Source organism: Micropterus dolomieu, linkage group LG09 (assembly GCF_021292245.1).
Source record: "Micropterus dolomieu isolate WLL.071019.BEF.003 ecotype Adirondacks linkage group LG09, ASM2129224v1, whole genome shotgun sequence".
Classification (NCBI taxonomy): domain Eukaryota; kingdom Metazoa; phylum Chordata; class Actinopteri; order Centrarchiformes; family Centrarchidae; genus Micropterus; species Micropterus dolomieu.
In genome coordinates this window covers 11,758,905-11,775,103 of record NC_060158.1, presented here as the reverse complement: position 1 = coordinate 11,775,103, position 16,199 = coordinate 11,758,905, and the positions used below count along the sequence as shown (strand labels likewise).

General features: G+C 39.8%; 2 protein-coding genes across 3 annotated transcripts in view; both read right to left on the bottom strand.

The window, feature by feature from the left end:
- Positions 1–65: 65 nt before the first annotated feature.
- rnf115b (ring finger protein 115b) lies at positions 66–6,933 on the bottom strand. 2 transcript variants are annotated; one of them, XM_046057716.1, is made up of 9 exons: positions 6,751–6,933; positions 5,158–5,216; positions 4,840–4,897; positions 4,526–4,750; positions 2,912–2,980; positions 2,713–2,791; positions 2,330–2,423; positions 861–976; positions 66–641 (listed from the first exon to the last, which is right to left on the bottom strand). In XM_046057716.1, the coding sequence occupies exons 1-8, from the start codon at positions 6,826–6,828 to the stop codon at positions 886–888; spliced, it is 753 nt and encodes a 250-aa protein (XP_045913672.1). In that variant the 5' UTR covers positions 6,829–6,933; the 3' UTR covers positions 66–641; positions 861–885. The 2 variants fall into 2 exon arrangements, with proteins under 2 accessions (XP_045913672.1, XP_045913673.1); XM_046057717.1 differs by having other exon boundaries at positions 4,539–4,750.
- A 600-nt stretch (positions 6,934–7,533) lies between these two features.
- Positions 7,534–16,199, bottom strand: part of scamp3 (secretory carrier membrane protein 3) — a 12,542-nt gene continuing 3,876 nt past the window's right edge. Inside the window, exons 4-9 of the mRNA XM_046059292.1 lie at positions 14,963–15,083; positions 14,732–14,860; positions 13,193–13,352; positions 12,722–12,823; positions 9,898–10,015; positions 7,534–8,446 (exon numbers count right to left, since the gene is read on the bottom strand). Of these exons, the coding sequence (XP_045915248.1) occupies positions 8,297–8,446; positions 9,898–10,015; positions 12,722–12,823; positions 13,193–13,352; positions 14,732–14,860; positions 14,963–15,083 (780 nt within the window). The 3' untranslated portion in view covers positions 7,534–8,296. The remainder of the gene's footprint in view (positions 8,447–9,897; positions 10,016–12,721; positions 12,824–13,192; positions 13,353–14,731; positions 14,861–14,962; positions 15,084–16,199) is intronic.

Genomic DNA, 16,199 nt, shown 5'->3' with positions numbered 1-16,199 from the left:
AATAAAAAGTCTGTAGTATGGCTGTGAATAAATATCTGCCTCAGAAATGAAAGAAGGTGCACAGGTTGAGTATCAGGGGTTAAACTTTAATAACAGGTTTAAATATAGAGGAGATCAATGATGAATCCGATTAGGTGGAAAAAGGTCCACAAAATATACTGCATCATTACTAAGAGCCCTAATGCAAAAGTGTTACTTCACAACTCCCCATCATTTTGACGCACTGGCAGCTCAGTGATGATTAGTTCATGACATCAAAGTCAGTCATACAGAAATCCACCTCAGAGGGCGGTGTAGCAAGAAGGACACATCACCTCCACATCTTTTCAGCAAACTGCAGCGTCCTTTTTTGTTTGTAGGGTAGCTTAAAGATGTTGAAGTAAAAAAACATAAAGTTCCTTAGCAGAAATGCGTGAATCAAGTGAGAGTAATGTATATTTTATTTAAAAGCAGTCAGTGTGGTGGTCTGAGGAGAGAAGCGTGTCTCATGAAAACAGTAAAGAAGGTCGAGTTGCTTCTCAGATCGCCTGCCTCTCCTGTTGCTCGGTCCTGATGGAGCGGGCTTCTGGGGGTTCTGACGTGGGCGGGAGGCTGTTGTCGACGCCAGCAAGGCTTTTTCGGCACACTGGGCAGGTATCGTGCTGTGAGAGGGAGAGAAAGACGTATTAAGCTGCAGGTAAAAAGTCAGTGGACTACAGCAGAAAAACATGAGTTAACTTTTTGGTAACAAAAAAGTTTCTGTGTTGTCGTCACAGCCCCTCAACTCAGGATGTGTGACACACTGTTAAAAAACTTCATGACAAATCTAACATCCCTTCCAACCCCTCAGCCCACTGACCACATCCAATCCTCATTCTTACCAGCTCCAGCCAAGGCACTATACATTCACTGTGGAAGTAATGGAGGCAGGGGAGCTTCCTGACAGACTCGCCTAATGAATACTCCTCCCGACAAACTGGACACTCCAGTCTGCAATCTGGGAGAGAAAACAGAAACAGAAGGTATGAGTGTGTGTGAGAGAGACACACAGAGCGAGAAGTAGATTCAGAAAACCCAGTCATTCTATTTTTGATGATTCATTACACCTTAAATGTGTAAGACAGGTCTATAGGCCATTCCAGTGTAACACAGTGATACATTTTTCTGTCATTTCATGTAGCTAACCCACTTTAATGATCTGTGAATAAAGATCTAGCAGCTTACATAACACTTTTACCATAGATTTTTTATAAATGGTCAATACATTATGCTGTGATTGACACCTTTCTCTGGTGTATATCCTTGGTCAATATACCTTGCTTTGTTGTTTAGCAGACCTTTATTAATCAGGAGCACCACGTTCATGAACTGTGTGAGCCATTACTTTCTAGAAGTGTCTACATTCATGCCAAAAAACATTTTTTAATGATTTAATACTCATAAATATGGCATTCATGGATAAAAGCTCCTCTTTATAATAAGGAGGAGGAAAGCAAAGATAGGAGGAGGGAAGGAGTGATAGCAAGAGGAAAGAAAGGGTTGGGAAAGTTAAGAAGAGAGATGAGTGACAGGAGGAGGAAAGAAAAGATAGCAAGACAGAAATAAAGTTATGGGGTGTTAAGGAAAGGCTGAGGGAGGAAAGGGAAGCAAAGAGAGGAGGAGGGAAGGAAGGATAATAGAAGAAAAAGAAAGAGGATGGCAGGTAAAAGGAAATAGAAAGAGAAGGGAAAAAAGGCAGGAGGAAAGGAAAAGTGGGCACATGAACGGATGCATAATAGAAGGAAACAAAAGATAGGAGGAGGGCAGGTGAAGGGAGATAGGAAGAGAGAAGGAAAGAACGGTGGAGGAAAGGAAAAGTACGGGGATGAAGTGAAGGATAATAGAAAGAAACAAAAGATAGGAGGAGGGCAGGTAAAGGGAGATAGGACAAGGGAAGGAAAGATGGAGGAGGAAAGGAAAGAGAAGGAGGCAAATAAAAGGAAGGATAAGAGAAGAAAAAGAAACATAGGAAAAGAAAAACATAGGACGTGGGAAGGACAAATAAGAGGAAAAGAAAGAAAGGAGAGAAAAGAAGGAGAAATGAACGATTGAAGGAGGAAAAGAGTGAAAGAAAGATATTGGGGGGGTGAATGATTGGAGAAGGAAAGGAAAGATGGAAGTAAAGAGGAGAAGGGAATGAAAAATAAATGGAGGGAAAGAGAGATCAACTCAACTAATAGGAGGAAAGGGAAGATAGAGGAGGATATAAAGAGGAATGGAAACACTGAGGGAAAAGGAAAGAAGATTCCCGTTTCAAACCAATCGCCTAATATGAGACGTGTTGTGCAGTCTGCCATGCTGGGATTGCTACCTGTCTGTTCTTGAGAGATGCATACTGTTGGTAGAGATGAGATCATGTCCTTTTCTGCAGGAGGGGGACCTGTGTTCTCCAACTGTCCTAACAACTAGGTGAAGAAGAAACAGAGTATGGATATACAGGTGGAGAAATGTGGGGAAGAGAGGGAGACAGAGGCAGTAAAACAAGGGAGTTCTAACAAACAGATAAAAGCATAAAAAACGTATGATGGTAACAGATTTTGTGGGTGTGGACAAGGAAGAAGAATGGAATAGGAGATGTAAAAGGCGTTTATTCATTTGTGTTTCATCATAAAAGGTCAAAAGAGAGGGGAAACAATGCTAAAACTAATAATGAGGCAACAATGCTTAGAAATCACTCCCTCTGATATCACTGACCTCTGTGATGACAGTGTCCAGACCTCCCTGACCCCACGCATAATCTCCAGGGTTTGCATACAACTGTAGCATGCTTGATCTGTGAGACAAACAGAAAGTGAGCAGGAGAGAGACAGGAACAGAGAGAGAGGGAGGCTGTCACACAAGATGAAATTAAATCAAAAGTAAATGATGCAAATCAAAAATTAAAAAGCTTTACAGTGCAGCTGGTGCAGAGCCCGGGTTTCCGTTGTTGGCAAACAGGCCGGCCAAGAACTGCTGCACGATCCTTAAGAAGGCAGAAACAGACAGCAAAGATGTCTGCTTTAGTGTGCTTTCAAAACACATACTTATACTGTATATTCAACAGTTTCACTTCATGCCATGCCTTTATGATTTCCTTTGTGATGCATGCAGCTGTTTTCTAGGCGCACAACAGATTAGAAGTGTTACAGCACACTAGTAAGTTTGATACTGAGATAACAGAGGAAGATTCCCATGACTGCACTTGTAAGCAAGATGACGAATAATGGTTTTTAGCTGTTTGTATCAAATTATTTCATAGGGATCCTTAAGTATGGAAGCTTGAGGAATATATAATGTAATAACTGTATAACCACATCAGTATCAAGTAACAACACTTCTAAAGTACGGGGGAAAGCCATCCTGTTCAAACGGAAACATGTTCTTACAACCAGAAATGTATAAATTTGAATCCTTCCACACACTGTGGGTAAATATTGATTGGTAATCTTTATAGATATATATAGATATTTGTAATACAGGTTAAGGATACGCTTTAGGTTACAAACCATATACTCTACATACAGACTTTCTGTAGTGCGGGAGCTTTATCCCACATGCTTTGTCCTGATAGTGGAGTACTATTGTTAAAAGACTAACAGCCTTTACTACAGCAACATGCTTGAGTAAAAGATCAAAATGACATGTAATTTTTTATAAATGAAAAGCACGCCACACTAATTTTTAATACTGTTTGTTATCAAATAAACCCGAAAAAAAGATTGTTTGTGAGTGAAAGTATTTTGGCTCCTTAACTGTTTCTAATCTTATGATATAACAGGACGTGAACACTGGTGATTCTGTAATAACATGACTCTTCCCCAGGCTTAGCCTAATGTTTAGTTCTCCAGCAGCAACAATAACGTACACTACATTTATAATGTACTTTATATTCTAAAATTTATTAAAATTAACTTGTGTTAAGTGTCATAACTTACGTTAAAATAATTATGGTTTCCCTATTTTAACCATTTTATCTTGTCTTGTTATCCAGTAATAATATTACTATACCTAGTAAATATTAAATATGTAGGTAATTCTTAGTGTCTTTTCTTACACAAATTTTTTTAAAGTCCCTCTTAACCACAAAGTTGTTATGGCCTTACTCCCTAACCTCTTGTCCTCTCCCCTTATATTGCCCTGTTACAAGTAGGTAACTACATTTTTTATTGATAGCCTGCATCTACTTTATATACTTTAATTTGTGGACTGTAATCTAAAGCGTTACCAAGTTTAATCAGCCTTTGAAGCTAATTAATCCCATGTAATTGTGTGTTTACATTATAAAAAAGTTTCAAACTTGTAGAAACTCATAAACCTGTAGGTACTATGAAAATGATTTTTTGTTGTTTCTGTTCAAAACAAAATTATAAATGAGCCTCTGTGCAAAAACACAGCTGTTTATGTATTAAACTGCACATTTGTGGTTGTTGGTTTTATGTCTGCCTTTTAGTTCCTTGTACTGTACATCTTAAGACATAAATTGAAAGAAATATTTTATTCAGCACACACTGGTGATGTTTCTGTGTACCATGTCCACACACCCTTCCACTGCAGGCCTTTGTTCAGGCCTGGATGAACTCTCTTGTTCAGGGTGGGAAGGAGACTCTGGATCTCTGCCCTCAGCAGCAACTAGCGGCTCCGGAGAAGGTTGGCTCTGACCTGCAGATACCTGGTCACTGTCATCCGGGTCGGACTCTGAGGAGGGTGGATGCGACAGCAGAGCGGAGCGCTCCATAAACAACAGCTGCCATAACTTGGAGAGAGACCAGAGGAGCAACGTGTCAAACAGAGCCTCAGAGAAAGAGGAGTGTTCTAATTAAAATGCCATTTGCAAGGACATACTTCTGAGAATAACAAGTCTGAATCTTCACTGGCCACTGATGTGCTGTCCTGGAGGAGACTAGACAGTAACATAAAAAACAGATTTAATATCAGTGGTGAAAAATGACAAACACAGAGCCTGACACTCTTGATAATTGTCTAATGAAAAGTTTGTATTTACAAAATGTTGACTTTTCAAATAATTAACATTTTCAGACTTGCCAACAGCAACCATCATACATTTTAATACATGTTTTAAAATTGTATAAAACAGAGAGGTAATACTCTCAATTTACAGTATAAAGAACAGTACATTTAAACACCAAAACTGAGCTGTACCTGGAGTCTTCTGTCACCTCCTCAATGAAGCCAGAGTCACATCTGGGGCAGACGAAATCCTTGAACAGAAAAATAAAATACACTACTCGACCAAAAGAACGTGGACAGAGAAACTTCTTATCTCATTTCAAAACTTTGGCCATTAATCTGCTGGACTGGGAGGCTGCTGAGGTCTTACTGGACTTACTATTAAAATGACAATGTAACTTCTTGAACGGTGCAATACATCTTTGAACTTCTAATTATATCCATTTTACACACCTGTCACCTCCGTTCTTCTAGGAAGGCTTTTGACAAGACTTTTTGGACCTGGCTGCAGAGATTTGCTCTCATTCAGCCACAATCATGTTAGTGAGGTTGCCACCCGGCCCACAGTCGATGTTCCAGTTCACCCCAAAGGTTGTTGGATGGGGCTGAGGTCATTGCTCTGTGCAGGCCATTCAAGCTGTCTCACATGAAAAAATGTCTTTCTGGCTTTGTGAATGTGGTCAATGTCATGTTAGGATGTTTTGATTTATTTCATTAGATAGTGACTAGATAGTGTAAATACAGAAAGAAAAGAGGGGAGTTAGAGATGGGTATGACTCGCAACAAATGCTCAAACCAGGTATAGTGGTTATATTGTATGCATCTTAACCACTACAGCACAAGGATGCCCCAGGTCACTGTCATGACCAGTGACCACAGTTACCTTTCCCAAACCCTTGCCACAAAGTTTGAAGCACTCTATAGTCGAAAATATTATTGCATTCTGCTGTTCTGGCCCAAACCAAATCGCATCCCCATGAACAAAAGTACACAAAATTGGGGCATCCTTGTGGCTTAGAGGTTAGGCACATTATTCATAAAATGTCCCCGGTTAGATTCTGGCTGGGGACTTGTCACATATAATCCCTTTGATCCAATGCTTCCTGTCTCTCTACATCAAGTTTTTTTTCTTATAAATATAGTCCAGATTAATACAATATCTCTCTTTTTCACATAGACCTACACAGGTGCGCTTTTGCTCCAACAATATCGGTGCGTAATCGTGCCAAAAAAAGCGCTCCGAACTAAATTACCGGGTGAAATTAGTTTCCAATAAAAGTTAAACGGTTATTCTTTTCAGCTGGACTTCACTAAGACAGAAAGGGGACAAAACAAATCGGGCTGCAGGGGGTTAAAGGCACCTGCTTGCGGCTTTGTGGCATGGAACAGTTTAGGAAACCATATGCTGCTGGCGCATGTGGTGACACCCAGCCAGCCCCTCTTACGTCTCTCACACATAGTTGACAGAAGACAACTGGACACAAAGTCGCTAACAGTGGTGCTTCTAAATATGGCATCGTGAATCGCCAGATTTCTCTCACTCTCTCTCTCTCTCTCTAATGTAAGATCTTGGTGCATGCTGTACGCACATAAACAACCACCAACAGACTCTTATGTGTGAGCATTAGTGGTCCCAGTGATTATAATTTTAGTAACTAATTAGAGTTAACTTTATAAAAAATATAAACAAATACTCTAAAAGGTCTTAATTCCTTCCTCCTGGCCGCGTGGATGATTCCCAGACCGGCACGTGTGGAATAATAAACACGCTTCAAAGTGACTCACCGGGAGTTTGGGGTTAGTTTCACGTTTACAGCAGTGACAGAAAAAACGGTGTTGTGGTGTCTCCGCAGCCTCCGCCATCTTCACGGTGAAGCGCAGCGCCTGACGTCTGTGTGGCAGCCCATAAAAGTCTCAGACGTTTGTCCGGCGGGTCAAAGCAGTGAAGGAGGGTTTGGTGCCCAGGACCTGTCAGAATACCGGCTGCAGATGGCACATTACAATCATTAATGAGCAGGCACGTTGTCATTTTTATAAATAAACTTTATACAGTAAAGGTTTTTAGACGAGATCGACAAAAACTGTTAAATAAATAAATGAGAGCCTGTAATCAAGTTGACCTGCGGCATCAAGATCTGACTCGCTTCTGGTCACCGCTGCAAAAATCAAGTTGCTAAAAGAAACTCCAAAGCTCGAAAAGCAACAACTCGTCAGGGTGACATCACGGATGCAGTTTCCTTCAAGTATGGTGGGTGTCGCCAGAGAATAAAAAAATGTTTAAGGGGGATCTTCTCTTTTTACAAAAACGCAAATGCGTCTCTAGTTTCAGTGCAGAACTCGACCATAGTGGTTTTTGGTAACGCAATACCAGTAACCATAAAGCGCTATTAAACAGTCTGTATGTAAAGATATTAAACATGCTTAAAGTGAAAGTACTGACTCAATTAAAATATATATACACACAATATTACAATCTTATCTAATCTCAGATCAAAAAAGTAGGTTTTCTGTTCCTGCAACCTATTATCTTGTCACTAAATTAAGGCAATAATAACTGCAGTAGTCCTATTGCATGACAATACATTTTTATTAAAACCAAGACAGTGACCTGTAATAATCATTAAGAACAACAAGCAATACCAACAGAACAGTGACAGATATAGTGTAACCCAAACAACACATGTTCATAATCTTTTGGCAATAAGGTAAATAGGCATTCTCATTTGAAAATAATAACAAAACAACTTGTTAGTTTACACTTAAGCAACAAAAACAAAAAATGGCATTGACCAAAAGTTGAGCCACTCAGTTATGGATCAAATGTTAGAATGGCAACATTGAAGTGTTCAGCTCCTACGCTTTGTCTCAAACATGGCTCCTCATAAACACAATGTACATCCAGGTAAAAATATCGAGGCTACAACTGCTTGGCACACAGCTTGTCTTTTCATAAAAAAAACAACAACCCTGCATCCACTGACACTTGGTACAACTGCGCTAAATTTGATACAGCTTCATTATCTTATTCTTTTTCACATCGCACACCATGTTTCTGTTTCTTTACTCAAAATTTGGTGGTTTGTTAGGTCCTGGTTTGGCAATGTAGCTAACTTGTCCTATACACCTTCAGAAATTAAACCCCACCTCGGTCTCATGCACATGGCCTGAAGTTCAGTTGCTCAGCAGTAATTACACAGACTCAGTTTCAACCCCCAGTCAAATTCTAATCACCTGTGGGGAAATAAATACTGACAGATCCTCTATTAAGCTGAATGGGCCCTCATCCTCATCCTGCTCCACTTCTTACCCTCCCAACCCCTCTCGTCCCTCTCTATCGAGGTGCAGTGAAGGCCCCCTGGGCAGCGCTGGTGGCAGCGCTGGTAGCGGCCTGGCGTACGGCCTGATTGGACATGACTCCGGTGGCGAACTCGGCCTGGGCCTTCTGAAAGCTGGCATCGGTCTGCCTGTACAGACTGTGGACCTGTAAGACGGGGAAGAGCAGAGCGCGCTGACACCTGATACATCATAATATCATGCACATTGTAAGGGTGAAAATGATACGTAGAACCTGATATCCTGGCCATTCTTCGGACTGTTTGTTATCTACTGACTGCTCCATGGCAGGTGCACCGCCTGGGCACAAGCAGGTGCAAGGACTTGCACAGACCAGGTAGAAAGTGCAAATACAGCTCGACATTTTTGATTCTTCTCTTTTCCTTTGACATATTTCAGTGTTATTTAGCTATTAGATCGTGTCACAGTGTCTCTCAATTGTCTACCATTAATTTGTAACCTCAATTCATTTATTTACAAGCACAGTGCACATTAACATTCAAGTATTATTTGACTTGAATATTCTAGTCCTTCACTTATTGAGTGGATTTAAATGGAGAACTTTATATTGACAAAAAACTATGATTATTTTTCTGCCTTTTTGTGCAAATGTCTGCATTTCAAATACATAATTTATTCAATTAATTTTCTTCTAGATTGTCGAGAACCATAAAGGGACTGTGTTAACAATGCGTGTTCAACATCATATCCTAGTCTCACCTAGGGGTGTTTCATAAAGCCAGATTACCAGTTAAACCAGGCTTATTTCAGTAAGTCAGGCTCATTTTCCGGATTTTGTGTTTCATGAAGGAAGTTTAAATAGGTCTGACCAAAGTTGCGATGAAAACTCTTTCGTCCAGTCTAGCCTGATCCAGGTTAGTTGTCAGTCTTAACCAGTGCTTCAGTTAACCTGCCAGACTAAAACACTGTTCTTTCAAAGGTTAAGTTCATCTTTACTGCTGCACTGTGAACATGAGTAGATGTACGTCACATATTGACGTAGGACACACTTAATTACAAGTTCATGTCGGCTGTAAGACACCTGGATCTGATAGCTGGAGTAATCCAGCTATATCCAGGATAATTTGGCAAGTAAACACCTTATTCAGGTTTCTGATCATTCTCGATAATTATCACAATAAATGTGAAATCACTATTTCTTTTGAGTTTTAAAAAAACTCAATTATGATAAAAATCCTTTTTCAACAAATATGCATGAGTAAAATGAAATTTAAAAAAAATTCAATCCCTTTTTCTCAACAAAATAAATATCTTAATAGAAAAACTAAGTGCTAATTCATTTGTGATTCAAATGAATAAAATCAAACCTTTATTGAACATTTGTTATATTGTTATTGAGGAAAATTATAACAAGATAATTATTGTTATTGTTTTATTGCCAAGCCCTACTTGTGCTTCTACTCTATGGGGTTTCTGTTTTTCTGATAATACTCTTGAGTACGCAGTTAATTAGTCCATACATGGAAAGTGTGACTGACACCTTGTCAAAAAAAGCCTTAAAAGCCTTAAAAACAGCCTTAATTTGAGTCACTACTGTTAAATCTTTCCTGTATGTAAACAAATATATTCAGTTGTCACCTTCTTCAACATGACAACCCCCATGGCGGTTTGGGCAGTAAAGAGGACAGCATTCATCATCATGATCACACCAACGGGGACACTGGACTTCAGAGCAGCCAAGCTCACAATCCACCCGCTGAGGGAAAGAGACAAATAAACAGAGATTTAAAACGCAAGGGGGAAAAATGTCACCTAGACATAAAACGCAATCTGTGCGTGAATATGTTATCCAAACAATGACATGTACACCTGTTATTAATTATGCACTTATCTTTGTTCTGTCAGCATTGTACTCAAATAAACACAATGCACACTTAGTTAAGCAGAATTAACAAAATTAGCCATCTGATGCAAGAAAAAGTCCACTGCCATATTCAGATAGTAAGCAAGTTGTATAGCATTTGCAAAGTGTAGCCTGGAAAATTTCATCCGGAGTGCAAAGAGCTTTTTTTCATGACAAACATTGTCAGTGAGAAAGTCTGCATTCAAATAAGGCAATTGTGAAATAAGTATTCAGATCCTTTACTTAAGTAAAAATACTCATTACCACACAAGGAAAATAATCCACTACAAGAACAAGTCTTGCATTCAGAACCTTCCATAAGTAAAAGTTTGTAATTTATTAGTTTATAATTATTTTTTTGTATTATCAGCAACTTATATTAAAGTATCAAAAGTAAAGGTAATCATGAGTAATAATGGCCTTACTATATATGATGTGTCTGGATCCATATTCATGTGTCAGACATGTGATTGGCAAAGGGCAAAAAAGCAGGAAAATATACTGACACCACCCGACACCCTGATTAAACTGGCGGTGGCTCTAACATGGAAGGTAAAGTAGCACCCATGACACTTAGTTATTTAATGGATGTGTTGCAGTGGGAATCAAAGACAAGGGCCTAATCCACTGTGCCATTGCAACCTCTCTATAATAATTATTAATTTGTATTCATTTTTACCAAACTTCAACAGCTAAATTTGCAACATGAAATAATTGAGTCTATAACTAAATAATGTAACTACTAACTTTCAAATTAGTTCAGTTGAAGTTAATAGATGATTTTTTATGAATAAGAGACAGCAGCAAAGGTTGTTGCCTGTTTAAGACCTGGTGGCCTGACTGTTAAAGAAACAATTATATTCTTCAGGAAACTCAAACAGCTGATCAGTCTCTATCTGTTGGAAACTGTAGGAAAAAGTTTGGCATTTCAACTCTGGCAGCGAGAACGACCGCGACAGTTTAACGGGATCGCGCCAGTCACACAGAAGCCGTTGCCATGGTTACCTCGGAGAGCTTGTTTGCCTGTCTGTTGATGAGGAGCGCGGAGCGACCCGTGTGAAAAGGCCTTATATAGCCTAAACCTTGTCACAACCATTCACAAGAAATTAATTAATAGCGTGCCAAAACCTTTAACATAAGGAAGACTTAAAGAGCAACCATTCACACAGTAAAGTGTATAGGCTACATGAGTGATCAAAAGACAACAAAGTCAAAGAAAACATTAGCCTCTAACAAGCAATTATCAAAACATTCCCAATTTATCTGTTCCTTATTGTCAACTCAGTGTTGGGCAAGTTACTCAGAAATAATATTACCTACTAGTTACTTAGCATAGGCTATAGACCTACTCCTTAAAAAAGTAATATTAGCTACTCTACTTAGGCCCACTGCTGGGTGATAGCCTATCATAACGCCACTCTCTCCCGACGAGTCCAAGCATCACTGGCAGCAGCGGACGGAGTTTCTCTGAGTTTCACGTTGCTGTGTTGCTTTAGCTGATGCTTCAATTAGCCTAAGTATAAATGTAAAACTCTTCGCGGTTGAAAACTTTTTGCTGGTCGCACAAAGTTTACAACGAACGACAATGTTCTTTGCATCTTAGACTGTGACACAGTAATGGCAATGACGTTACTTACAGCTGTCGAAAATATCTCTCTCCCTGTTCTCCAGTTGTCCTTTAGCTTCTAACAGCTGACTTTAACAACATAAGGTCCGGTGCCGCTGAGCTGCAGCGCGATCGCGCATTCACGTCAGGGATGGTGCGTTCAGTAGCGCACCGTTACTTGGATTAGTAACTGTAATAATACAACTGTTTTGGTAATAGTAATCCGTTACATTACTCTTTACTGGGAAAAGTAATTTTGCAGAAGGCCTATTACTGCCCAAAACGTTACGTACCACTGATGCGCGAGAGCGCCTGTGGTACACACTGGCAGGTGTGGAATTGGCAGCTGAGCATAAACAAACATCCTTGATACTAAGAAAGGAAGAAAACTTTACACACGTCAACCTAGATCCTTTCCATTTCACTAGGCCAGGTCCTGTACCCTCTTTCTTTTTTTTTTACAGATCTGCATGATTCACGTGCATCACATTTTCAGTTCAAAATGCAGAATTCCGGATTAATCCGGAACAATCACATCCCTGAAAGTGTATGTTGAATTTGACTGCTGTAGATGTTTAGAAATATGCTAATTTAACTATTTCACCTACTGCCGGGTAATTTAATCTTCAACAATACATCATATACTATGAGCATCGCAGTTCCGTGAGAACCACGTAGCAAGGGCAGGAGGGGTATGAAAAATTGTAATCTGTAAAGTAACTTAAGCAGTCCGACAAATGTAGTGGAGTAGAAAGTTGCACAGAATCGAAATCCTCATGTGAAGTACATCAAATTTTTACTTACGCACAGACGTTGAGTTAGAATAATTACTTCCACCACTGAAATTAGGTATGTGACTGAAATAGCAATAACCATACACAGTAACATAGTTTTTAACATGAAAAATGACCATGAATGGGAAGGAGGCATGTGCGTTTGTTTAATAGTCATACCTGAAACCCCATCCAGGGATACCAATGGTCATGATGACGTTGGTGACCACTTGGGCAAAGAAAACGAAGAAGAAGACAAAGAAATTGAAGGAGCTGTCACTCCTAGAGAAGAGAGAAAAACATTTCTACTGAGCAAAACAAAGCAACAGCTCAATTCTATTTATGGGGTGGTGATGGGACAGTGGGTTCAACTCCCCACTGTGATCCACCATTGTGTCCCTGAGCGAGACACTTCACCCCTCATTGCTCCAGAGGCGTGTGACCTCTGACATATATAGCAATTGTAAGTCGCTTTGGATAAAAGTGTCAGATAAATGTTAAAATACGTGAAAATGTTTTCCTACTGCAAATACATACGACATCTTTAAAGGCCTTGTCTCAAAACCAAAAGAGCAAATGGAGCATGGACAAAATTTACACATTTTAGTCAACACATATTTTGGTCTTTTCCATCAAGACGGTGGCGCACACCTGAAGGCTTTGTACACAGGCCGGTACCAACAGATGAAGGAGCAGGGGGTGAAGAGGAGTGCCCAGAGGATGGCGAGGCCCAGCCCAACACCACCGGTGCTGTCCACACAGAACATGGCCAGGGAGGAGATCAGGTTGAAGAGCAGCGTGCAAGTGCAGACTGAACATTGATAAAATAGGAGAAAAGGGAGATACGGCACAGAAGGATGAATGGGAGTAGTTGTACAAGAGGAAAGCACTGCAGTCCGAGTCCGTTCCAGAGCTGTGGACTCAAACACAAATCCAAGCCACCCTTCCCCACTTTGAATAAAAGGCCTCTGGCTGATGCAATTTGATGCTCAAATCTGTAATTATGACTTTACTTTGGACACAGAGGCAAGTGACCTCTCTGCCACTTTGCTTTATGACAGATTTGGCATTATGTGAAGCAAATATATTAAAATTAAATGGTAACTATATTCGTTGTCAAGACAGAAGTAAAATATTAATAATAATATAGAACTTAAACATATACCATAGCAGAAAATGTTGTATGATTTCTGTTTAGTTTAATTTGTTAAGCTCGCCGGCTCTTCTCTTAGTACTTTCTGTCTCACAGTCTGCGTAAGATTCTCTTCCTCTTTCCGTCTCTCTCCCTCTTTGTCTGTCATTTTCAAAATCTGTATCAAGGTTCATTTTATATCATGCATGTTCGCAAATGTAAATTTGCGAACATGCATGTGAACTCAAAAACAAACACACTGTTCCAGTGCATGTCCTTTGGGTCAATAAAAACAACTTGGTAATTTTCATCCATTTGAACAAGCTCTTGTGAAGACAGCTGAACCTTCAACTGGTTTGTGTTGGTTCCTGACAAAGTCCTCTATCTAGCAGTAAAGTGTCAGAATCTCTGTACAAACATTCCAGCTTGTACTCCAGACAGTACAGCATAAGTCACACAGGCATGATTTAGCTCTAGGTTCAGTTTCTTAAGGGATTCTCTCAGTTACAATATCACTGCCTTCCACTGATAAACCTTGAGTGTTAGAGATTTTAGAGTCAGTGTAGTTTAACCCCAATCACATATACAGTACCACTGTCCCCTGCCGCCACACCAACCAAACCCCTTTATTAATTATGTTACATTATGACCATAGACTGTATAAAACACGGATATACGTGTCTGTGACATGTGTGGCTCCAGGCGGCTTCAGCCGTCGCCATCTTGGCAGTGTCTGACTCTGGCTAATCCAAAGATGGGCAAAGTGGTGGAGCTGAGGCGGGCCGAATGAAGCCTGGCTGTGGAACCACCTAGCGGCTAGCCACCTTAGAGGGCTCCCGCCTGTCACTCAAAGCAGCCATGTCTTTAATTATGCATAACTTTAAGCGTTAATATAATTGTAATATAATTCACCTCCCGTACCACTGTGATGAACTACAGTTTATGGCACTTTCGTGTTGGCTTAATTTTTCAACCTCGGAGGTTGCTGGTTGATTATGACCTAGATCCTGGGATTTCACACAACAGCACCTACAGTAGTAGGAGTCACAGGAACTTACACATCCAGAAGTAGTACATGATGGTGACGGTGCGCTGGAAGCGCTGAGTGATCTCCACATTGATGTCCTGGTAGAAACAGGGGCCCACAGGGCAGAATGAAGGCAGCGGCGGCCAGTTATTTTGACGGGCTGAGGCAGAAAGCAGTGGGAAAATGTCATTAATAGTTTATTAAATCAATAATACATTTAGGTATCTACTTCCTCGCTCCCCTCTTATCCTCCCTCTCTTACTGGCTCCAGGTCCCAGGCTGTGTGACTCCAGCTCCCTCTCTCTCCTCTCCAGCTCACGGGCTTTCTTCTCCAGCTCCTCCTGCTTCTTCAGGAGCTCTGCTGTGGTAGCATTCACTGCAGTCTAACACAGTAAGACACAAGTTAAATGATGCATCAGAACTGCACGTCAAAAGAGATTGCTTGTGTTTACGTCATGAATAATATAAAAGAATATGTAAACGACCTGGTATAATAAGAGATTCACAGAGGAGATGCTTTCAAGCGGAGAATTTAATAATTTAATTTAATTTTAATCAGAACTGACATCTAGGTGATGTTTTAAGTGATGAGTAGTTATAGGTCAGAATGAAGGAACTAGAGCCAGACCAATATGGGATCTTAAAAGGCATATACTGATTGTAAAATGTAAGGATTTTAAAATTTGATATCTTGGTCGATATTCTTTTTTTTCTTCTTTTCAGAAAATCATAACACAAACAAAGATTATCCCTAACATTTGTTATGTGTAGTTTTGAGACCTCACCAAGACAACATGACATAAAGCAGCTTAAAAATAACCTTTTTTCATTGTGATGACTAGTACTTTGAAGGAATGTACAGCTGATTATGTCAGCTGACTGCTGCCTTTTTGGATTTGTGGCTCCAAACTTGAGTTGCCAACAGGGGAGTTTTAGAGTGCCCTCTGGTGGAGAAACTATGCAAAGACAACACTCATAACATGACTGAAGGATCTGTTATCTGTCTCTTCATTTCTTTAACAATTGTCATTTATCGGCTGTTATAAACATAGATATTGATTTATCAACAATAAGCTCATATTGGCTGATAATATCATCATGACAATTTATTGGTCGGGCTCTAGTAAGAACAATGGTTAAGTTTAGGTATGGTTTTTGTTTGTATGAGTCAATCACTAAGGTTGCCCATAAAACTGCTTGCATCAATAAATCATTTAAACAGAGTGCTGTCCTGTTAGTGATTTGAGGGATTTGTTTTTGAGGATTTATCACCCATTTAATTACTGATAAACTGAATGGGTTAATTCATTCTCATATCCATTAAACACTTTCTACACAGATGGACAGATAAGTATTTGACCCCTTGCTGATTTTGCAGGTTTGCCCACTTACAAAGAATGCAACGATCTATAATTTTAATCATATGTACATTCTAACAGATAATAAATACATTATATAAAATAAAAAAGAATAAGAAATAAAATACTGCTGCAAACTAC